The sequence below is a fragment of the Heterocephalus glaber genome, unplaced genomic scaffold (assembly GCF_053883595.1).
Source record: "Heterocephalus glaber isolate CG9 unplaced genomic scaffold, H.glaber_assembly_v1.0 deba00001428, whole genome shotgun sequence".
In the NCBI taxonomy this organism is placed as follows: Eukaryota; Metazoa; Chordata; class Mammalia; order Rodentia; family Bathyergidae; genus Heterocephalus; species Heterocephalus glaber.
Window position 1 is genome coordinate 19,341,583 of NW_028258293.1, and position 25,140 is coordinate 19,366,722.

General features: G+C 38.6%; 1 protein-coding gene across 1 annotated transcript in view; it reads right to left on the reverse strand.

Annotated features, from left to right (window-relative positions):
• Nucleotides 1-22,273, reverse strand: part of Ctr9 (CTR9 component of Paf1/RNA polymerase II complex) — a 28,187-nt gene extending 5,914 nt beyond the window's left edge. Inside the window, exons 1-21 of the mRNA XM_004851423.4 lie at nucleotides 21,818-22,273; nucleotides 20,435-20,533; nucleotides 18,076-18,315; nucleotides 17,274-17,391; nucleotides 16,736-16,825; nucleotides 14,059-14,207; nucleotides 11,985-12,092; nucleotides 10,676-10,783; nucleotides 10,331-10,567; nucleotides 10,024-10,113; nucleotides 9,784-9,912; nucleotides 9,489-9,672; nucleotides 6,207-6,295; nucleotides 5,265-5,450; nucleotides 4,890-4,977; nucleotides 4,308-4,456; nucleotides 2,519-2,635; nucleotides 2,208-2,353; nucleotides 1,098-1,169; nucleotides 484-619; nucleotides 193-333 (exon numbers count right to left, since the gene is read on the reverse strand). Of these exons, the coding sequence (XP_004851480.1) occupies nucleotides 193-333; nucleotides 484-619; nucleotides 1,098-1,169; nucleotides 2,208-2,353; nucleotides 2,519-2,635; nucleotides 4,308-4,456; nucleotides 4,890-4,977; nucleotides 5,265-5,450; nucleotides 6,207-6,295; nucleotides 9,489-9,672; nucleotides 9,784-9,912; nucleotides 10,024-10,113; nucleotides 10,331-10,567; nucleotides 10,676-10,783; nucleotides 11,985-12,092; nucleotides 14,059-14,207; nucleotides 16,736-16,825; nucleotides 17,274-17,391; nucleotides 18,076-18,315; nucleotides 20,435-20,533; nucleotides 21,818-21,862 (2,721 nt within the window). The 5' untranslated portion in view covers nucleotides 21,863-22,273. The remainder of the gene's footprint in view (nucleotides 1-192; nucleotides 334-483; nucleotides 620-1,097; nucleotides 1,170-2,207; nucleotides 2,354-2,518; nucleotides 2,636-4,307; nucleotides 4,457-4,889; nucleotides 4,978-5,264; nucleotides 5,451-6,206; nucleotides 6,296-9,488; nucleotides 9,673-9,783; nucleotides 9,913-10,023; nucleotides 10,114-10,330; nucleotides 10,568-10,675; nucleotides 10,784-11,984; nucleotides 12,093-14,058; nucleotides 14,208-16,735; nucleotides 16,826-17,273; nucleotides 17,392-18,075; nucleotides 18,316-20,434; nucleotides 20,534-21,817) is intronic.
• Between the last annotated feature and the right edge of the window lie 2,867 nt (nucleotides 22,274-25,140).

The following is a 25,140-nucleotide window of genomic DNA, read 5'->3' on the forward strand; positions in this document are numbered from 1 at the left end:
TCACATACAAGAGTCAGAGAGAGCCTGTCACATGTGCTGGATACCATTACACAATTCCATATTGGAAGACTAGCTCAGTATAGGAGGAAATCAAAGCTAAGAGCTAAAGAGCAAATTTAACCAATTATCTTCACTTCTGAAAGCCACAAGCAGAGACTGATGTCATCAGTGTCAGCAGTAATCATATCTTACCCGCCCACCACCTCTTTTCTTCTCTTTTGTTGCTTCTGTCTCTCCAGTAAACATAAGAATGTTTTTGGTCTTTTCCACATACTGGGCTCGCTGTTCCAAAAGTTTCTTTTGCTCTTCCTTTTCTCTGAGACGTTTCTCTTCCTATGAAGAAAAAAGTAGGAAAAAAATATGTTCTTACAATGAACACTGGTGGCTATATTCCTAAGCAGAGGCCTTTTTTCCCTAACACACACAGTATATTCAGGCACAGAATTCCTTACCTGGAGCATAACTGAACAATATAACAGGTACCTGTTCCTTAAGAAGTTTCTGCCTTAATAGCTCCTTTTCTTGCTCTTGTTTGGCCCGCAACTCCCGTTCTTCTTCATCCTGTTTTCGCGCCCGGGCCACATGGTACTGGGCCTGGCTCAGTAAGTCAGAGCATTGCCTAGAATGTTTCAGATTTACAGAATCATGAACATAGGTAGTAGTTTGTTCAAAATCTCAGAGGATCTGTTTTCCTTACACACGTTTAAAATATCTGAAGCAAGATGACATCTATGTGAAGTTTAGCAAAATTAACTTACTACTGACTATGCTAAGTTTCTAAACTATAAATGTCCTTTCAAAGGACAGCTACAAAGATTTCCAACATTATCTTCACAACTAACTCAAAGACTCAGCAATCATACCTTGATTCTGATGACAAAGGTGATATCAGCAAAAGAGAAAAGCATTTTTTCCCACAACCTAAGTACTTGTAGCAAATCGATTTTGTCAAATTCCCTGAAAGGAAAAAACCTTGGTATGGGGAGTCCCTGAGAAGAGTGTGAAAGACTCAGAGGGCCAGTGTTCACTGCTGTGACACTCTCTTCCACCCCAGTATCACTGCCTCCCGACTCATCCTCCATGAACAGTGCCGTTACCTGGCTTCTGTAGCAGCAAGGGCCAAATCAAATCTCATTTTATCTCCCACTTTACTCAAGTAGCTGAAGGATCTAAATGGAATGAGAAAATAAAATACTTTACTAAAAAAATTCTAATGACATAGGGCCCTTTAGATTTTTAATTTTTTCCATAAGAATAGTTTGAGAAAGGCTTACATATTTACTGACTTATTTGAATTTATTTAATACATAAAGATTATATCTCAGTAGGGAAATCATATATGTAACTTGTTTTAGAAAAGACTCATCAATAAGCCACTCAGTATGTTTAATCAAACATGAGTTCATCAAGAAAGGCAAATACATATTTAATATTATCAATAAATTCATAAATAAAAAAATCAAGCAATGACATTTGATGTACTAAATTTACTAAATATGTCACGCATGGCAGGTGGGGGGCTTAGTCCATGAAAACACTTACAATTCACCGTACAAGGGAAGAAATGTTAACAGGAATGTAAATAGGGCTGGACAAAATCTGAGGAAATACAGGCTTTAATTTCATGACATAATGAATCACCAAATAAAAACTATAGGGTTAAATAAACTTTGAGTTGAGCTGAAGAAATCTCTCAAGTAATATTTAAGAGGTTAAAGATCTTAATCACAGCTCAATGAAAATCAGTAACATCCCATGCAAAGACACACTGGTATAAAATGTAAAACCAACATAAATGAGTCTAAAAAATTTCACATGCGTAAAAATGCTGGACCCTAGCACTGTCAGATTAATGAAAAGCTAGGGCAAGCTTGTAAAGCTAGCCAGCAAGTTCTAAGGCTCAGGCTACACCATCCAAATCTGGAAGGATCTGGTTTGGCACCACCTGGCGGCAACTGTCTTCTTTGACTTGTGCTAGAATTCTATAGTGCTAGAATGATTCTAATGGGTTTTTGCTCTTGTTTTTTCTTTAAATTGTGGTATTAGGGATTGAACCAAAGCCTCACACAGGCTCGGCAAGTGCTCTACCACTGAGCTACATCTCCAGTCTCTAATAGTACTTTTTGAGGATAGTAGTTTTCAGCACCTTTTGAGACAAGTGTGAAAGGAACAAATCATTTCAGAGGTTGTTTCCACAAAATCTTTACCTATGTGCAAGCTCCAGTTCTTTCACAGCATTAAGCACTTCCTTCAGATTACTTTTCTCATCTTTTAGGACAGAGGTAGCTAATCTTTGCAAGACCAAGGCCACATTAAACATAAGAACTGTATCACTGGGTGCAACATGTCTAGCCTGAAAACAAAAAACAAAGCATATATTTCACATGATCTAATCATGTGAAAAGGATTTTAGTCAAATATTGAGTGCTAATAGGCATGTGAACATATATACAAAATAATTAAAAAATACAATGCAGAATAGGACTGGAAGGGAAAAACAGCGAGTTCTCCCTATTACCTTCAGCAAAGTCTGCTTGCATTCCTGTAATTTGCCACACTTGAAGAGGGCCCGGGCCAAATAGAGCACAACTTCAGTATTTTGGTGCTTATAGAATTTTCTGAGGCAGTTTTCATACTACAAAGAAAGGAAAAGTGAATTATAAATACAACACCAATTAGGAGATCTTTTCATTTTATAGTAAAATTTCAAGCCATTTTAAAGCTCTGTGAAACAACAGTCTATTCTCTGAATGGCTGGTTTCAGAGAATCATTTGGGAAATGACTTGATATTCATCAGGATACATTTTCACAGCACAAAAAACTGATCAAAGAAAAACTAGATACTTGAAATAGTTTTTTTTTTTTTTCTCCCCATTTGAAATTTGGACTAACACAAAAACTCCCTTTGTATGATCACTCCCCCCCAACCCCCACCCCAGAGCTGGTCAGGAAACCCAAGGCCTCATGCATGCTAAGCAAGCCCTCTACCACTAAGCTACATCCCCAGCTCTGGGAAGCTTTCTTCATGTCTTCAGCTACACTGTCTTGAATGAATTCACTGACCACTTTTTGGAAGTCATACTTTTGGATACTTTCAGTTATACTCCCTAACACCTTTCCTTAGGATTAGTGGAACCTAATGCAATGAGCCTAAGAAGACTTACGGTGAGTTCTGTTTGTTACCATGTTGGTTAAAACCAACACACTAACACTGGTGTTCATTTTGACATAAACATGGCACCTTTTGAACATAGACTATATCCTGCCATCACTGACAAAATAATTTTATGGAAAATGGTTAGAATTCTCCTGAACATCCTTATTTATAAAAGGTAGTATTGTCATTGTCAGATCAGGAAGGCTTTTGTCAAAAAACAACCTCTGAGGCCATCATATATAATCTGGGCTCTGGAGTCCCTCCGTCGAGTGGCCAATGGCCATCTTTTTAGAAAAAATGTAAACTGCTCCCCATGCCTGGACTGCTCTTTTCTTTTACCTTTTCAAGAAGCTTGTTCTTTGTGACCATACTATATCCCAGAACCCAAGAGGTTCCTTAATATTTATTATGATGTAGATGGAGGAGTACGACTTTGATTTCCAGTTCAACCACTCAACAAATACTAGAAGCACAAGAAAAATTCAACAGGCAGGAAACCTTATCACCATGGAATTTTTCTTTTTAAAAACAGTTAATTTAGGGCCGGGGATTTAGCTCGGTGGTTTCGCCGCCTGCTACGCAAGCGCAAAGACCTGAGTTTGATCCCCAGTACCAAAAAAAAAACCCAGTTAATTTAAACTGAGATAGTAGTGTGTACCTGTAGTCTCAGGTACTTGAAAGACTGAGATAGGAAGATCACTTCACCCCACGGATTTGAGGCCTGCCTGGCAAGAGAGGCCTCATCTCGAAAGAAAATAACAAGTCATTTAACCTTTCTAAAAGTATAGTTTCAGAAACTGAACAAATAGTAAATCCTACTATTTATTTGGTACAAATATGTTAGTGTCAAGTACTTTTCAGGCTGGATCCTCTCAAAATTGTTTGAGATTAAAGTACAATTATCTCCATTTTATAGATAGGGAAACTGGGTCAAAGAGGATGTTCTTTGTCCAAGGCATGTAATTAGGGGAGGAAGCAGGCCTCACATCTGTCTGGACATCAAAGCCAGATCTTATCATTATATAACGATCTGCCTCTGAATAGCCATCGTATTGGGAGAGATGGCGTGCAGCTCCACATCAGGGCCAGAATGGTTGAGAAAACATCTGTTCACCAATAAATGTGATAGAAAAAATATCTTGACATTACCATCTGAACAGCACTGATATACTGCTTTTGCTCCACGTAGATGTGTGCTAAGTTCAACCACACATCACTTATATCTGCTGTTGCTTCTCTCACTTGGGCAAATACATCACGAGCTTCACGGAAATATCCTTTGTGGGCCAAAACAGCTCCTGAAGTTATAAAAAGGCTCATGTTTAAGAATTTTCTACCTGCAGCCAGAAAAACAACTAAACCCAATTTTAAAATATCAACATTGGCTGGGGCCGGGGATTTGACTCAGTGGTTTCGCCGCCTGCTACACAAGAGCAAGGACCCGAGTTCAGTCCCCGGTACCAAAAAAAAAAAAAAATATATCAACATTGGCTACATTTGGAGAAAGTCTCATCTACAAGCACTGCTCTGAAAGTATTTTTTTTTTTAAGGTGTTTTTTTCTTATTTTCTTTTATTTTTCTTTTTTTTGTATTAAATTCTTTTATTGGTACATTGTAGGTATACAACACAATTACATTTCTCATTGGGAATTGTACCTTTACATAATGCATCTTGGTCTGAAAGTATTAATTTCATAAATCATTATAGATACCCAAGTCACCTATAATCACCTATGCCATTAGCAGCATACAGATTCTTCGCATCATTTCTGAGAACTTGTTTGTAGATGGCCAGAGCACGATCTTGATGACGCTTTTCCTATAAAAAGAAATATAGTTAAAAAAATTCAATAAGGGCCAGAAATTTAGCTCAGTGGTGCTGACACCTGCCTCGCAAGCACAAGGTCCTGAGTTTGATTCTCAGTACAAAAAAAAAAAAAATTCAAGTAAGAATGCAGACTATCAGTTTTGTTTAAAAATACAAAAAGAGGGGCCGGGAATTTAGCTCAGTGGTTCCGCTGCCTGCCCTGCAAGCGCAAGGACCTGAGTTCGATCCTCAATACCAAAAATAAAATAAAGTAAAATAAAAATACAAAAAGAGATTACCTTTTCTCGGTCTCGAGTGGGCTGATGCAAAGTTTGGAGCCACACATTGCCAAGGGCTAGCATGGAGTAAGTGTCACTCTGTGTGGACGGCTGCTTCAATATCCTCTCAAATTTCTTCTGGCCTGGACCCCATTCTTGTTTTGCCAAATGAAGATTACCAATCAAAGACCAAGCATCTGGATGATCCTGAAACACACATATATGAAGAATCAAAACCTGGAATTTAGACAGAGGGAAATTCATCCTCTTCCCACTATTCTGAGAGTTGAAGAGGTTTTATAAGCTACATTACAACAGTGTTTTCAAACCAACAGTCGAGACCCCTTAGTGAGCTGCAAAATCAATTTAGTGTGCAGTTATCAGCACACAAACTAACAACAGAACAAAATAAAAATATCAGTGTACTCCCCATTGGCAAGAGCAAATAATGATTTGCAAAACTCTTCCTTTCAGTTGCATATATACATATACATATATGTCTATAACATGAAATCTTTCTTACTATGGGCCACAATCAAAAAGTTTAGATGACCCACATGGTTCCATTCAAAATGCTAAGATATTACATAATTCCCCAAACTGTTCTCAGAGGGTACTAACTAAATCCTAAGTGAAGTAAACTTGAGAGGATAATGACACACCTACCAGTCATGTGTTGAAGTACAAACGAGAGGACAGAATGAGAGAAGAGAAGAAGGAACAAGGAGGGAAATAGAAGAGATTTGTATAAAAATATGGTCCCACTATTACATGATCAATAATGCAACCTACTATACTCTTTAGTATTTTAGTAAGTCAATGAAGAAGAAAGCAACCAACCACCAAATAACAGAGAGATACCAACATTATTAGAAACATGATAGCCATTAAAAGGAAAAACTGAATGGGGGGTAAAAAAATGAAAATAATTATTTCTCAAACCTAAGAGTCAATAATACCAACCTGATTAATCTGAAGAGCTTCCTTAAACCAATCTGAAGCCTCATAAAAATTTCCTTTATCTCTGGCCATGGCTCCTAGACGCAAATAGCCTGAAAACACACATTTAAAAGTTTTTAACATAATGGAGTATTATTCAGCCATAAAGAAGAATGAAATTTTGTCATTTATAGGAAAATGAATGGAAGTAGAGATCATCACATTGAGTGAAATAAGCCAGACTCGGAAAGAGAAATACCTCATGTTTTCCCAGAGAAATATCTCATGTTATCCCCTATATGTGGACGCTAAAAAGACAATAGATGGGCGACTGTTACACATGTAGAAGGAAATAAGGGGGAGGAGAAGAGGATATAAGAGAAGGTCATGGGGGGATGGGCATGATCAAAATATACACATTTAAATCCAGTACTTTATAAAATTAACAGGTATAAATAAAATAAAAATTAAAAGTTTTTATATTCAAGTTATTAACTATAATGGAAATTTACTTACTGAGACAGAGTCTCACTATGTAGTCTAGGCTGGCCTTGAACTTGTAAAGTTCCTGCCTCTGCCTCCAAAGTGCTGGGATTACAGCCATGCACCGCCATGCTCAGCATGGATCATAATTTTAGTCAAACTTTTAAAATAACTGTGCTTTAGTACATCCATATAAGAAACAGAAAAGTCTCATGGATGAATAAACATCAAACAGCAATCAAAGTAAAAAGAGTAATTTTGTCACATTAAGTCTTGTGTTTGAAATCTAAGATTCATCTCTTCCATTCTATTTCCTATGCCAGTACCCTGCTCCAAGTTCTTGTCTCAAGCTAAGTTATTTAAAAAGCTTGGAACAAGTCTATTCCAAGTTCTTTCCAATATATACTACTGTCATCTACTTTTCCTTAAAAAGCTATTTGTCATATGCCAAAACCGTGAAAGCATGGAATGCTAGGGACCATTACTTAGAAGAGTGAGGATCGAGCCACTGCTCTTCCACTTGAGTAACAATTTAGCTTCACACAAATGTAAGCTGTTTTCTTTAGAAAATGTCTCAAGAAACCAGTAACACATCGTTGCTCTTCTGTGAGAAACTGAAACAGTAAACAAGGAGTATAATGGAGGATCGATATTAGCAAGTAGGAAGAACATGCTGAAATAGGAAGGAACAAGGGAGGGCGAGGGAGAAGGGAAAAGGGAAAGAAAGAGAAGGAAAAAAAATGGAAACAAAGCTTTTGTAAATAGGGAGGGGAAGAAGGGTTGAAGGGAGGGGAGGGGAAGGGGAAAAAAAGAAGAATCAAGACATATTATGTACAGGTACAAATTCCCTATGATGAATGTGATCAATCTGTGTATCAATATGTACTAGGGCCAGTATTTAGCTCAGTGGTTCTGCCACCTGCCTTGCAAGTGCGAGGTCCTGAGTTAGATCCCCAGTACCAAAAAAACCAAAAAGCCCAGTATGTACAAATAAAAATTATAAAGTTAAAGAAAAAAAGAAACCAGTGATGGCTGCCTATCAAGTCAACTGAAATTCAGTTTGTCAATTCAACTAAAACCTTACTCATTTTGAAACACTTTTGCATCTAAAATGACACAACAAATGTCCAATTCATAGCTCCTGTTGACTAGGGCCAAAACATGTTTTAGGTTCTTTTAACACATTCCTGCCACCTTGAACCAGCAATGGGACATGCATGACTATCCCATCAGGCAGCTTGTACCATCCAATGGGACTGTCCCATGCTGCCCATAGACTGTACCTGCCCATACATGTACCTGTGGTGGTTCAAGTCAGCAGGAATATAACACGTTCAAATCAGAGTCACTCAGCAGTAAGGCGTACAAATTACAGCCCTGTTGTGAACATGTTAAAGAAGAACAGTAGTACTCCCTTATGCTTGAGGGATCCGTGCCATCCCCAGGAGATGCAGACAGTACTAACCCCTACATATACTGGTTTGTCCTGTATATGTATTTTTTATATATCTTTATCTGTATATATATCAATGATAAATTTATAAATTAGATACTGTAAAAGATTAACAATACCTAACAGTAAAACAGAACAATTACAACAATAGACTGTAATGAAAGCTATACAAGCTCAGCACATGATTTTTTTCTTTCCTTTCACCTTTTCACTTTAAAGGACATACTTTGTGGCTTTTCTTCTGCAGATCTGTATCACCAGCATCACTACTTTTGCACCTTGGGACCATTTTTTTTTTTTTGGTACCGGGGATTGAACTCAGGTCCTTGCACTTGCTCAGCAGGCAGAGAAACCACTGAGCTAAATCCCTGGCCCCTTGGGACCATTTTTAAGTAAAATAAGAGTTACAGGAACACAAACACTGTGATACCCAAGAGTTGGTCTGATAACAGAAACTACTCCTAAGCCACTAACATGTGGGTAGTATATACAGTGTGGATACCCTGGACAAAGGGATGATTTACATCCTGGGCTGAACCAAGTGGAACAATGTGACTTCATCATCCTATTCAGAAAGGTGTGAAATTTACAACTTACCATCATTTTTTTTTTTGAAGTAGGAAAATTTATTGAGAGAGATAGAGATAGCTCATGAGAGGTAAGAGGGAACCCCAAAGTGGGTTGCTACCAATCATTTTTCTTTCTGGAGTTTTCCATTTAGTATTCTGGGACCATGGTTCTTTGTGAGTAAATGAAAACTACAGAAAGTGAAACCATGGATAAGGAGGTACTACTGTATGGTATGTAAAAAACTATCCATATTTTACAACATCTAGGTTACAAAAACTCAAATTAGGACATTTTAGTACTAAGTGTTTGAAGAAAACCCCACTTCTCTTAGTATTATACACATTGTAAAAATGTTTATATGAAATCTAAATAAGAGTTACAAAGAAACATCCATTATCAAATATGTCACAGAGTACTTACTAGCTTAATAAAGACAGCTGAACCACAGAACATGCCTATTCACTGAGTATGGTCCAAGTGGTCTTTGTTACTTCTTTTATTTCCTAGCACAAATATAAGTGAAGCTGCATGTTTTTTTTTTTGTTTTGTTGGGGTTTTTTTGGTACCGGGGATTGAACTTGGGTCCTTGGCACTTGCAAGGCAGGCAGTGGAACCACTGACCTAAATGCCCAGCCCGAAGCTGCATGTTTTAAGGGCCCTATATCTGCCTTGAAGAAAAAAAAGACATCAGAATCTTCAAAGTTTTTACTACTGACACTAAAGTTTTTCCCAACTGAGTTTTTGCCACTATTGTGGGAATCTCGGAATTTTATTAAATAAGAAAAGCTTAAAATTCTTACAGTCAACATAGTTGGGATGTTCTCGTAAGATGTTTTTATACAGTTTTTCTGCTTCATGGAATTCACACATTGCCTCATACAGCCTGGCTAAATTGTATGATGTAGTAACAGAAATGGCGTTATAGTAATGTTCATCATGTTCAGCTTCTGCCTTTGCACGATCTAATGATGCCAAAAAATATTTCTATGAAGAAGAAAATAACATAGTTAAAACACTTATTTGATACACCTAAAAAACCCACCATGCTTTCAACTTGATCAAGCATAAAAGAAGGGCAGATTTCCATTTTCCTACCTTCGCCTCTCCTAGGTTCCCAAGTCTAAAATGGAGGGCACCAACATTATTCAGGATCTCAGGGGGGACATCAGCCTGCACTTTCTCTTGAAGGATTCGTGTTGCTGTTCCATAGGCTGAAAGGGCACCCTGTATTTTTATGGTGGACAGAATGAGGTATATGTGAAAATAAAAGAGAAATACTACACCAGGGTTACAAAAAGCACATGGTATAGGAGGAGAAAAGCATGACTACATTACCTGTATATCAGTCTGTTCTAAGATTTGTGCCAATTCAATCCAAGCCTCAACATCATCAGGATACTGTTCTGTGACCTTCTTCAAATGGCCCTGGGATAAAAGAAATTAAACTAACACTGTCAAAGTAAAGAAAAAAAAGATGGCTATTTTAACTTGTTTACCAAGCCAACTGTTTGTTATCTAAAGCAGAACAAGCTCAGCTAACAAAACTACTTCTATCATAGCTCCACCAGCAGTCACAGGAAATGAAGGCTGGCAGGCTTGAGATAGCTAAGAGAAAATGGTTAAGATTTTTAAAAAAGTATACCTTGGCAATATCTCTTTTTTCTTGATCTTCTGATGCAGCATAAAGAGAGCCAAGAATTTTCATCGTTTCATAATTGTTAGGATAAGCTTTCAAAACTTTTTCAAAGCACTGAGATGCATTCTCTTTGTCACCTCTATAAATATACATTTGTCCCAAACCAAAAAACGGGAGCACAAAAGAGGATGAGGCAAACTGTGTGGCCTGATAGTAGTACTGAAAAGCTTGGTCATAATCTTCCTAAAATGTGAAAATAAAACAAGATCAATATGTATATAAGTGCTAAAAAGACCAGAAAAAAAATAAATAAATGGACTAGATATAAAGGCTGTTATAAGATCAGCTTACCTGAACATGGAATGACCTAGCCAGCTGGTAGCAGCTCTCGGCCTGCATAGCCTCCACTTCGGTGTTATGGAAGGCGTGGAGAGCCAGGTGCTGCACTTTACTGTAGTCCTGCAGAACAACCATCAGAAAATCAGCTGAAGCACTATGGTCAGCCTGGGCAGCTGCTTTATAAATAGCAACACTTGATTTACCTATAAATACATTTCCATCTTCTTCCTAAATAGCTGCCCTTTAGTACTCCAACAGTTATGGCCTAAAGCTTAATCAATCATTCACCATGAAAAGGAAGTATGCATCTATAGCGAGAGTATAAAATACAGTGGTTAGTAGCTGTGTGGCCTTAGGCTATGAACTCTGCTTCAATTTACTCATCCATAAAATGAGGATAAGATTACTTACTCCATAGCATTGTGAAGACTAAAGAATCCCTGGAATGCACTTTTAACAGTTCTTACCCTTTAGTAGGTGCTGAATACATACTAACAACAATAACACTGCACTTCTTATTAATAAGATTGAAATATCTTTGTGAACCTTTACCAAAATTGCTATTTAACCAAAGTTCTTAGTACAATTTAGTATTTGGTTTCATTATGCAGATTAAACTTTCACGCTTATTATATAAAAACTTTGTCAACAAAATGTTGGACTTAATATTTTAAGAAATTGAAAATATTATTGCTCTTACAGAATTAGTGGCGAATTAAAAAATGTACTGTAATCAATGTGCAAAAACAAAAAAAATGCCACAGATTCCTTTTGTTCTACATACGTACATCCAAGTTCCATTACACAAGTGCCTCACTACCCGGAGCCAGTGCACTGCCTATCATGCCCGAAGCTGTGCTCTTACTGCTAAGAATTCACAGACCGGAGCCTTTCCCTTTTCAATCACCTAGTGACTGCCTTCTAAGACCGAGTGTCAGAGCTTTTCAGCTGTGGTGAAAACCCTCCTTAAGCACTTGCTCACTTCCTCATTTCTCTATCGTAAGTGGGCCAAGACCTTTATTACATTTACATTGGCTTTCATCTTTGTGTTTTCTATGAAGCTGAGCTCCTTGAGTGCAGAAACCATGTCTTCTTCATCTTCAAATCCTTATTGTAGTATTGGGCACAGTATAAAAAGGCTCAACAAATATTAAGTAAATGAAGGAACAAATATAGCCATGCCAGGGTAACTAACACAAACCCTAATTTGGAAAAAACCCCAACATTTTCAAATTTCTTTTCATGTTAAAAAAAAAAATAAAGTATTGATTAAATCCAGGAAAACAAAGATTAAGATTTAAGAATGAATGACTTCCTCTACCTTTTTGAAGAAAAAGTGATTTGCCAAGTGGTTCAATACCATAGGGTTACTGGGATCAATAGTATATGCTCTGGAAAGGAGCTGGACACCATTTTTGATGGAATCAGCCTAAAAGAAAACAATGGAACAGAGTGAAAAGATTATTAATTAGCACTTTTCTAAAGTTTTCTTTATAATCTCGAGAAACAAGGTTGTATATAACCCTAAGTTCAGACATTAGTATACTGCCAGAGTTATTCACCACAGGTAAAAAATTTCAAATAATGAATCACCAAACTGTTAGAATTTAGGTCATTTGTTTGTTTGTTTTTTGAGACAGGATCTCACTATGCAGGTCAGGCTGGCCTTGGACTCACTATGTAATCCAGGCTGGTCTCAAATTTGTGGTGATCTTCCTGCCTCAGCCTCCTGAGTGCTGGGATTACAAGCATGCACCACCATGCCCAGCCAGAGAATGTAGTTTTCAAACAAAATTTAATTACAGAAGAATCCACTCTGAAAAGAATTCCTTGTCCTCTAACACTGGGTGCATATAGTAAATACATTTGGTATCATAGCCTTACATAACTTACAGTGACTTCTAGGGCAAAAAATAGAAATTATTCCCCAAAACTACATATTTTAACAGTTTTACCGAGCTTTGCTAAATTGTACACTTCTAGTGGTGGTTAGAATGTGTTAAGCCTGAGACAGACAGCAAATTGTGTCATTTCATCACTGGGACCGAACTAGATGATTTTGAAATATCTGTATTATATCTTTGATTGATTTTGTGAGGCACGGTCTCGTTACATAGTTCAGCCTGGGCTTTAACTCATCATGCAGCCCAGGCTGGCCTCAAACTCATGGCAATCCTCCTGCCTCAGCCTCCTGAGTATGGGAATTACAGGTGTGCATCACCATGCCCGGCCAATATATCTATCAGAGCCTCCTTTTAAGTCTTAATATTTTGGGGTACAGGAGTTATGTCACTTTTCCCCCTCTTCTTATATTTTTGTTTAGTTATTGCTTGAGATTTATCTGCTTTATCAGTCCTGGCTTCCCCTGTCTTCTTGGTATGGCAGACACCTGTGATCATCAGCAGCCTTTTTACCCCTTATCTTGCTAACAGGATGGAGATTTTGCAGCGTGCAGAGAACTGTCAATTTCAGAAGAGCACAATCCCTGCCCCTCTTCCCCAGCTCCAAGAGATGAATGATTGATGTAAGTCAGCCAAGATAATCTACTCCTCTTCCCTGGTGGCCTAAGGTAGAGGTTTCCACCTGGGAACAATGTCATTTTTGCTTATTACAACTGGGGAGATGCTACTGGGTAGAGGCCAGGGATGCTGCTACGCATCTACCATGGAGAAAATAGTTCACAAGAACAAATAATTATCTAGCAAAAAACGTCAACAGTGCCCATGCTGAGAAACATTGTTTTGGACAGTTAATAGAAGCATGAGGGGACGGTTCCTTCTCAATATAACAGAGTTTAAGAAAAAGCCTTTCATCCTTTGCTCTCTCAAGACTGACACAATAATGAGATGCCTGGAGATGCAGCAGTCATCCTGTGACAATGAGACAGGCATGATGAAGAAAGGTCACACATTTTTTGTTTGTTTTTTGGGTTTTTTGGGGGTTTTTTTTGGTACCGGGGATCGAACTCGGGGACCTTGCACTTTTGAGGCAGGCGCCAGAACCACTGAGCTAAATCCCCGGCCCAAAATAGGGGAGATGTTTTCTTTTTTCTTTTTATTTATTTTATTTTATTTTTTATTCTTTGGTACCGGGGATTGAACTCGGGTCCCCGTGCTTGCAAAGCAAGCGGTGGAACCTCTGAGCCAGATCCCCGGCCCCTGTTTGTTTTGTTTGAGCCCAGGGTGGCCTCAAACTTGCAGTGATCCTCCTGAGCTTCCTGAGTACTGGGATTACAGGTGTGTGCCACCTCACCTGAGCAGGTCACACATTAAGGTAGACAGAAAGATGTAAAAAATACACACACACACACACACACACACACACACACACACACACACAATGTGCTGTAGGCCTGACAAATCAGTCAGAAATTATATAATTTTTCCCTCACATACCTCTTTATTGTTGAGTTCTAAGACAGCCAGTCCAACCAATGCTCCTACACATTTGGAGTTAAGTTCCAGGGCTCTGCTGAATGCCAGACGAGCTTTCTCTAGCTTGTTAAGTTTCACAAAGCAATGGCCCATTCCTAGACGAACTTCAGCTAAAAAACCCAAAATCATTCAATTAGTCAAACTTCAGCATTTTTAGGGTCCAGTTACAAAAATGCTTAACCATTCTCCATGCATGAGTTAGCCTCAGTATAAAAACATGACATAATCTCTTGGCCTACTAAAAAGTTGGTTTCACCAGAAGTTAGAGCATATAATTTTCCACCTCTCTTCCCTCCACGGGTACTTTTCCCAGCACAGAGGAGAACACCTCTAATACTGGTATTCTTCTTGTAGTCTGAGACCCCTGCTATATTACACCCCCTCTATGGCACCTAGCTCAATTTCTAATTTTTGAAAAGCAATACTTAAACGAAGTACAAAAATTCTATTAAGACCTTCATTACTGTGTCTGATTACACCCAAATGCTGTCTTTCACTTCAGAACGATGCATCTGCATGCTCCTCACTTCAGGGCCTTGTGAGAACACAGAAGGGCCAACCTCTCCATCGGTCACTAGATCCCTGCTCATCTATTTGAGGACACTGCTCTAGCAAACCTCCACTATTTTTCCTACATCACAAAATTTTTCCTCTCTACTGGATCATTCTTATTCATTGATAAGCATTCTCCTATCTTACAAAAATCCTTTCTTGATGCCATTTCCTTTTCCAGTTGCCAATCCACTCGTTCTTCCCTTGACACCAAAAACTCCTTGAAAGATCTAATACTCGCTGCTTTATTCCCTTTCTTTCTTTCTTTTTTTATTTGTTTTAAATTTTTTTTTCCCTTCCTTTCGCTTTCTCTTGAACCTGCTCCAGTGAGGGGCTCACTCTCACCATTCGAGTAACATTGTTTTCATCAAGGGTACTAATGACTAGTACACTGCTAAATCCAATGATCAATGACCCTATCCCTATTTTACTTGGCCTAACAACAGAATGTTACAGTCACCTGTTCCTTCTAGGAACATTTTCATTTAGCTTCGAGGACGCTGCATGTACCCCGGTTTCCTCTACGCCTCTGGAGGTTCCTTCTTGGCTCCTTTGCTGATTTGTCCTCATTTTCCTAACTTCTAAATATAACAGTGCTCTGGGCTGCCCCTGAACCTCTTCTGGTCTACATTCACTGCACTAGTGACTTCATGCAGGTGCAGGGATCTTACACCATCTATATGTTGATGATTTCCAAATTCACTGCTTCAGCCCAGTCCTCTTTCATGAACTCCAAGACAAAGGTCTGGGCTCTTTGCTTGTTTACTCTAAGAGCATCTCGAACTTTTCATATCTAAAGCTAGATCCTCTTAAGCTATTTTCCAAAGGCAAGAAAAGGTAATTCCCACCCTAATGTGAGCCACAATAAGCTGTGACCAGAATGACTACAACAGCCCCTCTCTAATCTGTTTCTGTCCCTGCCCTCTTCTCCCGAATCTCACTCAAGTCTCAACTCAGAAGCTCAAATGAACTTAAATAGAAGTCAGATCCAGCGACTCTTCTGCCCAAAGCCCTCCAATGGCTTCCTATCTGTCAGAGTAAAAGATGAAGACCTTATAATAATCTAGGCTACTCTACATGATTACTACCAGGTTGTATCTTTGATCTCATCTCTTAGTACTTCCTTCTGTGCACCATTCCAGATATACTGGCTCCCCGCTATTTTCAAATTTGCTAGGCACAATCCGTTTTCTTTCTTTTCTTCAGTATTCAGGGTTGAACTCAGGGTCTCAAGCATGCTAGGCAAGAACTCTACCACTGAGCTACATCTCTAGACTGTTAAAATTTTATTTTGAGGCAGAGTCATACTTAGGTTGCCCAGGCTGCCTTGGAACTTGGGGTTCTCCTGCCCCAGCCTCCTTAGCAGCTGGGATTACAGGTGTGCACCATCACTCCCAGCAAGGCACACTCCTTCCTCAGGATCTTTGTACCTGCTATGCTGTCTCTTTCTGGAAATGGTATTCTCTCATATATTTGCATGCCTCTTAGTTTTTTTGGTTTTTTTTGTACCAGGGATCGAACTTGGGACCTTGTGCTTACAAGGCAGGCAGCAGAACCACTGAGCTAAATCCTCAGCCCTGGCTCTTAAGTTTTTTTACATCTCTACACAAATGTTATTATCTTTGATGAGATTCCTTGGTCAATCTAAGAAACTCCTAATGCTTCCTTTTTTTTTTTTTCCTCTATTCTTGTTCTTAACCATTGCCAATATCTTACATAGTATATATTTTTTTCATTTAATTTTCTCCACTGGAAACATGAAAGTAGGGTCTTTTTTCTCTTTGGTTCATTACCGCATTCACAGGATTGAGAATAGGCCTGGCACATAACTGGAACTCAACCACAATATGCTAAATTACTGGCATTTTGGGAAAAAAGTTAATAGATAGGGGAAAAAGATTATAATATGATCTACTATCCAACTTGTAAATCAAACACAATGCTTAAGAAAAAAAATAATCTTGATTCTGTGATTGCAATAGTCCAATACTATCATTTCACAACTGACTTCATAGGCAACTGACAAATTTTCAATAGTTTAAGTTGGATCACACATAGCTTAGAACTAAAATAGTTTTTCTCTCACCTGGACATCCTGGGTTAGTACGCAATGCTTTTTTATAGTAAGCAAGAGCTCCTCGGTAATCCTTCTTGTTGAATGAAATACAAGCTTTACCTGTAATGATTTTAAAAAATAAAAATCTACTGCATGATTAAAGAACACAGATTTTTATGCTTTATAGTGTTGACTGACTTACCTAAATTAAATACATCTACCAGTAAGAAATACTTGAAAATAGTGAACAAGATTTCATATTCAATTAGGGCATACTGATTTATGCCTAAAAACACTTTCTATTAAATATTATAAAGTAACAGCTGAAATAGCTTGTAGCTGTCTAAGTAGAGAATGTTAACCGAATCTTTGGACACAAATAATCAATTATTAATTGGTATATATTTATTTCTATAATTTCAACAATCATTTGCCACACAGTTTCATATGTAACAAGATAAGGCTCTTCTTTGCAACCCAGCTCAGTTAGTAAGGCACTATTATAAAGAGATATAGTCTGGGAATATGGTGAAAAACTAGACTCCTAAGACTGCCACAGATCACTCACCAAGAAGGGCTGGAATATTATTTGGAGACTGGTTGAGTACAAAATGAAACTGTGCATCAGCTTGATCCATTTTGTCACCTTCAAGTAAGCAGAAGCAGGCTCTTCCCAGTAAATGGTTCTGTAAAGTGATGTATCATCTTAGGCTTTATTGTATTAAGGATTAACCACAATTTACCATGAATGTGTAAAGTTAAAATGAAAACCATATAAAAAGGAGGTAGAGCATAATACAAATTCTTCTAACAAGTATAATGTGTTTAAGTTTCAAAAAAGAAATTAATTACAAAATGGAAAATTATCCTGAAACACAAATTTTCTGTGCCAGGAACAATGACAAAGAGTAAAGTTCAAAGTCCTTAAAACATGTGTGGAAGGGCCAGGGATTTAGCTCAGTGGTGTCGCCACCTGCCTCACAAGCACAAGGTCCCAAGTTCGATTAGAAATGTTGGAATTATTGACTCAATAGGTAAGTTTTACATACTTGCTTCAACAGTACTAGGACTGAAGGAATTCCAATTTTAATGAGGAGCCCTTCTTCTCAATTGTAATATCAACACTATTATGAACACATATTAATTGTACAAATTAATGGGATTCACTGTGATATTTCCATATAATGCACATATTATGTATTGATATCCATCAACCCATGTTTAACTCTTGATTCCTTCCCCAAGCTCCAATTTTAAGAAAAATTCTTTTAATTTTTCTTAATAGATTCAAAAGAATCTATCAAACACATTTTGCTTTCATGTGGTATATTTCCCCCCTCAGAAATTCAAAGATATTTGACTCATTTTACCTGATCATACATAATAATTTTATCAGCCATTGTATACAACAAGGTTGCCTGTGTAATAAGATCCTTCTTATTGTCCTTATTCTTTTCTTTCCGAGCCTGTTGTACATAATAGGCTGCCAATGTATCCAAGCAAGTCATCTGGTCTTTTTCATGGTCTCTGTAATCCAAATTGCCATCTATACGTGCCGCTTCCAACAACTTTACAAACTCTTCTGTTTTTCCTTGCTTGTAGTATTCCAGCTATAAAGTAAAAGATAAAATTAGAATCACTAAAGCACATGTACATATAAAAACCAATACACAAATGTTTATAGCAGATTTATTTAAAATAGAAAAAACTGAAAACAATGCAAATGTGATTAACAAGTAAAGGATAAACTGGTATATCCACACAATGGATAATCTTCTGCAGTAAGAAGGAGTGAATTATGGATACATGCTACCACATAGGTAAATCTTAATTGTGCTGAAGTCAGACCAAAAAAAAAAAAAAAGATCACATATTGTATGATTTCATTTATATGAAACTCTAGAAGATGCACACCAATCTTTAGCAACAAAAAGACCAGTGATCACTTGCAACTAGGGGTGATTGGAAGAGAATGGTACATCAGTAACTTTTAGGGTGATATATATATTCATTAATCTTGAATGTGGCGAAGGTTCCACAGGTGCATATATATGACAGAATATATCAAATGGTACAATTCAAATGTGTGCAGTTCAGTATAAGTCAATTAGACTTTAATGAAGCTGTTAAGAAAACTGGAATCACTAAAAATGTTTCCAATCTGCTTCTTATCTAGCAACAGTTGATTTCAAATTAAATTGTTCAAACAAGCATTGCTTGAAAAAGAAAGCAATAATGGATTGAGTCTAGATCTATTAAAAATTATCTGTGTCTCTGGGCCTGCTGGATAACTTCCCTGGCCATTTATTTCATTTTTTTGTTTGTTTGTTTGGTTTTTCTGTTTGTTTGTTTTTGAGGCAAGGTCTCCCATTGTAGTTCAGGCTGGCCCTGAACTCATTATGCGGCCCAGGATGGCCTCAAACTCACAGTAATTCTCCTGCCTCAGTCTCCCCAGTGCTGGGAATACAGGCATGCACCACCATGCCCGGCATGCACCACGATGCCATGTTTCATTTTTAAATATAAAAGGACTATCGATCATTTATTAACCACCGTCTATGAGATCACATGCTATGCCAAGAACTTCATATACATTTAATCTGTAAAACTATCCTATCGAGTGGGTACTAATATCCCCATATTTTAGCAGGCTCAGAATTTAGGTCATTTGTGGAAGGTCATAAAGTAGCTGGCAGCTAAATTGAGACTTGAACAAAGGCCTCTCTAATCCCAAAGACTACACTCTTTTCCATTAACAACCTATACTCCACAATGATTCATCATTTCATTCTACAGCAAGTACCATGCAAATCCTCTAATATTCCAAGTTTTGAATAAGTGCTGTTAAGGTATATGTACTAAAAAAAACCCTTAAGTTCCCTTCTGGTTTAAAATGGGTGTGAGAAGGATCAATAGCTTGGTTTCCATGGAATGGGAAAACTTGGCACTTCTAGTTAATAAAAGTATTTCTCTGTAAATCCACACCAAAGAGAAGAAAATTTTTGTGGTAGGCTCAAGCACTGGATACAAGCTCAATTCCAAACCTACTTCTCTGACCCTCCAAAACAATATTAGGAACCTCTTATGTATCTTAATATGAAAGCAACTTGTGACACATCTGCTTAGTAATGATTCTATATCACCTATTCACATATAAAAGAAACTCAGTGCTAAGATACATGGTACATGGTAAAAGGTATAGAATTTTAGGCTTTCTGGTTGGATCTTGCTGGCAATTTTTTGTAATATTAATCATATGGAGGGGATTAAACAAGACATAAAAATATAAGCCTGAGATAAACTTCAGCCAAAAAGGCTTTTGTGGGTTAGCCTGGAACCTAATCACCTTTTAGAGTATTTTATGGGAAGCATTTTACCGTTATGGAAAGGAGTGTTAAGTAACAATGCTTATATTGTGGCACTGTTCTTCTTACAGCATATTTATACATACATAAGCCAGTCTTCACTGAATAATCACACATAATAAAAAACTCAATATAGAATACTATTTAATGTAAATGAATGTTGCCTTTACCAATATACACTAATTTATTAGTAGAGTAGCTCATCAATTAGGCAACTGCCCTCATTGTTCCAAAATAATATAATTAAGTTCCATAAAGATGGTCTATTTATCACATACTCAAGCTGGCTATTACTATATTTGAAAACAGAAACCACATATTTTCCCAGTCAACAAATAAATACATTTGCTACATGAATACTGACCGCCAAAGCAATCCATATGTGCAGTTGTGTATGTTCCTGCTTCAGAATACTGATAACTTCATCCCCCTCCGGTAACTGATCGAAGTCAAGTTCAATGACCTAAAACATAAAATTTAGGTTTTATCTCATTTCTTTTTTAAATTCACGTTTTTTCTTTGCTGCCTTTCTTGAATATACACCAACATACATATACCAAGGGAATGTATTCACTTTCAATAGGGTTACCCTAATACATGTCAATATTCAGGGAACACAGGACGGATTATACAGTGATATTAAAGTAAAAGCACACAGAAGCAAACAATTCCTGCTAGCTGTCCCCACACCACCAGAACTACAAAGAGCTTTGCTTCCTCAAAAGTAACTAAACGAGGGCTGGGGATTTAGCTCAGTGGTTTCATTGACTGCTGCGCAAGCACAAGGACACAAGTTCGATCCCCAGTACCAAAAAAAAAAAAGTAACTAAACGAAACTCTATTTAACCTATAATTCAAGTAAAGTGCTGACAAGCACCCTGGAGACTGATGTCATAGTTCTGACACCTTGAGAAATGCGACCCTAAAAGCCATGCAGAGTTGAATACCACTGTACACATAAAGCATGGAGGCAGCATTTGTGTGTCACAGCCACTCCTGACGGTAGGCACAAAAATGGTAAGAAGAAAAGCGTTCTGAAATAAGACAGAGGTCACAGTCACACAACTTGACAAATACACAAAGACCAATGTATAAGTGAATTATATTTCAACACTATCCCAGACAAACAAGAAGCAAAGAGTATTAAATATTCAAGAAGAATGAACATCAACGCTGAGAGCCTCATTCAGACAAACCATAGGCCACCCACGAATCAGGCGCTGGTAGGGAGACGGGTCAATTCTACCAGCACACGATAACTGCTAAGTCTTTGGCACTCTACCCCGCTAATGGAACGTTCTGTTGGCATAGCGTGCATGACAGACTCGAGTTACTAAGACGGTTGGGGCGAGCTCTGTTTTCGTCAGATACAGAGTCTGGGCACCAGGTAGACCACGGTGACATCAGCGCCCACCTCTGCAATCTGCAAGGTGCTTCACAGTTTATCGGGCAAGCTCACGCCCCAGCGCCCTGAACTAGGACAACAGCAGGGCACTGTCAAAAATGAGCAGGCTGGTGGGGAACTTGCGTGAACTCCTTGCGGAGCGGCCCCTGACTGCAGGGACGCGGGGTTCCCAGCCCAGAGGGGGCGCACGGGTTGGGAAGGAGGTGATCTGAGCTTGGGCTGGGGCTTTCGATCTGGGATCCAGCAGGAGAAGGGTGCGCTCTCGTCGGAAACGAAGTCGGGGCTGGGGGAGGGGGTCGTTCAAGATCACGGCCCCCACCCTGTCCACACTCCGGTACCTACCTCGTCAGTGTCCCGGAGGGGAATCTCGATGGAGCCCCGAGACATGATGCGATCCGAAGGCGAGCGGGCGTGTCGCCCAGCCGCTCAGAAACTGGTAGTCCTTGTTTCTGGCTTGTCCGTGGCCAAGCGACGGCTCGAGATCCGGTCGTGACTGCCGCCCCGTGGCGCCGCCAAAGCTCCGGCTTCTCCTTCCCGTCAGACGCTCAAACAACGAGCAACGGGCGACCGGCCACTTCCGGGGGGCCCCGCCCCCTGCCCCGGAAGCACTGCCCGCCGGAGGGCGTCCAACAGGGTCCTCTCTGTGGCTCTGGTGCGTCCTTTTTTGGAATGACAGTTCCTCGGTTGTCGGTGTGTCGGCTGCAGGTGGCCGGAGAGGCCAAGGAACCTCCGGAACCCGCGGCTTTGGAGTCACCTAGCGCCGGCACCTGCCCGAACCAAAGCTCGGAAGGCGTAGCCGCTCCGCCCTGCTGTGGGCGGGGCCTGTGGCCTTGTGGCCTCTGTGGGCGGGGCCTGGCTACTCTAATCTCAAGATTGCTGGAAATAATTCAGTTCATTTATCCGCCCCCCATGGTTCATTCATCGGCAGCTTTTATGTGCGAGTCATACTGGTGATACCTCTGTGGCCGCTTTAAATAGACATGTTACAATTAATTCTGTAGTCATGGTGATAATGTGATAATGTGTGTATTTTTTAATGGTTCCTTGACACATAAGATCTATTAGATTTATGACTTTAATAAAATTGTCGATTTTATTTAAACCTGTAATCGAAGTTTGATTAAATTATATAATTCTATTAAACGATTGTAGAATTTAATTGAATTAGATTGTGACCAGTGTTTTGACTAAATCAAAGAATCTCCTTGAGTGAACTTGTAAACAGCGTTGGTTTTACCTCCCAGGTGTTTTCCAGATGCACCTCTTCATCTCCTCTACCTCAGTTGAGTCCAAACCACAGTCCTCACTCACCTGGATTACGCAGTCTCTGTTTCACCCAGTATTTCATCAACTCTGGCCCCAAGCTCCAACCCGGCTTCAGCCATTTTACAAACTCATGTTTAAAAAATACCAATTTGATTTTATTTTTCCTCCTCTTGATGGTGTAACTATCTCAACGTTTGTTGTCCAATACAAATACAATGCTAGGAATCAAAATTTTTTAGTAACTACATTAAAAAAGTAAAAAGCAAGTGAAATTAATTTTAGTAATATATTTTATTTAACCCAATATATCTAAAATGCTATCACTTCAAATAATATAAAATTTGAGATAATTTACATTTTTATAGTAAATTTTCAAATATATACTTGAAAACCCAGTATAGGCGGATGTGATGGTACACACCTATAATCCCAGCACTCTAGAGGCTGAGGTGGGAGGGTTGCTGTGAATTTGAAGCCAGTCTGAACTACATAGTAAGACGTTCTCTCAAAAAACAAAACAAAACAAAATCCGGTATATATTTTGCACATATACTTAGTTGCATAATTTCATTGGCCCTGTATTTAGATTTCCCAAAATTTATAGCTGAAAAAAGACACAGACTTTAGTTTTCCACAACTCAAATAAAAGACAAAATTAAAAATTCAGTCTTCAGTTGGACGAGCCATATTTCACATGCTCAGCAACCATATGTGATTAGTGAATACTGTATTGGACAGCACAGCACAGCACAGCACATTATTTCTAAGAAATACTGTTTAAGACATTTTAAAGTGTATAAAGTGAGCATTAAACAAAAGTAGGTGTAGTAGTGACTATTGTTGCCCATGCTGAAAAATCTCCTTGGCATTAAAGATTCTATCACTATGTTTGATCTTTCAGTTATGGGCAAAGGCATCCTAACTGATAATGGCCAAACTCTATGATGGAAATAGGGGAACTCGGTTTAAATTGGGATTTGGAGGAAGTGACTTTAAAATTCCATCTGGGAAAACTGGTAAGATTTCACCAGAGAAAGGATATGGGGAAGTATATATCAGACAGAAAGGACAGCATGCTAAAGAGCTTTGTGAACTAGGAGTCCATATTCCTTGAACATAGAAATGAGAGGAAGAGTAGCATGAGATGAAATTGCAGACAAGAAGTATTCCAGTAATGCTGGGCTTTATCCTCGTACAGCCAAACTGACATCTTGTTCTGCTTCCAACATAAGTAAGCATAGGTGTCACACGCCGTAGTTGGGAAACACCAAACACTGCTCTGAAATAAACCGTAACAGTATTTCACTGTTGTCTCCAAAGTAAGTGAACTAGTCAGCACTTCCAATATGTTACAGACTAACAAAAAACAGTTGAATTGCTGACGCGTACAATGTGTAAGTCTGAATATGGAATAATTTGGGGGCAGGTAGCAATCACATGAGAAAATTGCTCCTTTTACACAGTGAACCAACTATGAACCTTATAACCTTGGTGTGTGTGCATTTGATGAACCAATCCTCCAAAACCTGAACTTGCTTATAAACTTTTGCAAGTGTTTTGGTATGTAAGCATTTCCTAAATGCTTTTGTCTCTGAGAATTTCTTTTGACATAGGATATGATAAAGATTTCGAGTCTTAAGTGCAATGTGACTGAAAAGTTTTAAGTGATGTGTATGTTGTCAGTGAGAGAAAGAGAATAAGAAAGAATTGACTTTGAGATTTTAAAGGGTTGTTCTTACCATGTGGTTGGAAAATGGATTGAAAAGTATCTGAGAGGATGTGGGCAGATTGTTTCAGAAACTATTATCCCAGGGGCATGAAAAATAGCTAGGAGTAAGTTTAAGATAGTGGAGGTAGAAAGCATTGAGTAGTATATTATTGCTACCTATCTGTCTGTCTATCTATCTGTCCAGCAATTAACCTATCTGTTGATTATCAGTGTCTTAATTACTTGCCAATGTATTGGCTGGTGAGGTCAATGAAAACATAGTGTCAAAGACTTCTGGTTTCCGGTCTGAGCAGCTGGGTGAATGATGTGTCATTTCCAAAGATAGGAAATATTAGTGGAGGAACACATTTGGGTGAGAATAGACTACTAGTTGGGTTTCAGATGTGTGTTCACCATATCTCTGAGACAGGCAAGTGCAGACGTCAGACAGAGCTGGAGATCAAAAGACAGCTTCTGAGCCAGAGAAGTAAATCTGACAGGCATTGGCGGGATAAGATTTAAAACTATGAGATGAAATCTCACACAGAGGGAGAGTGGAGCATGACAAGAGAAGGACCCAGGACCAAGCTCTATCTGCAAGGAATCAGAGAGGACTGGATGGACAGGGAATCACCTATCCTGATCCTGTAAACAATTGGAACAAATTACTGCTCCTGACACAAAGAGCCAT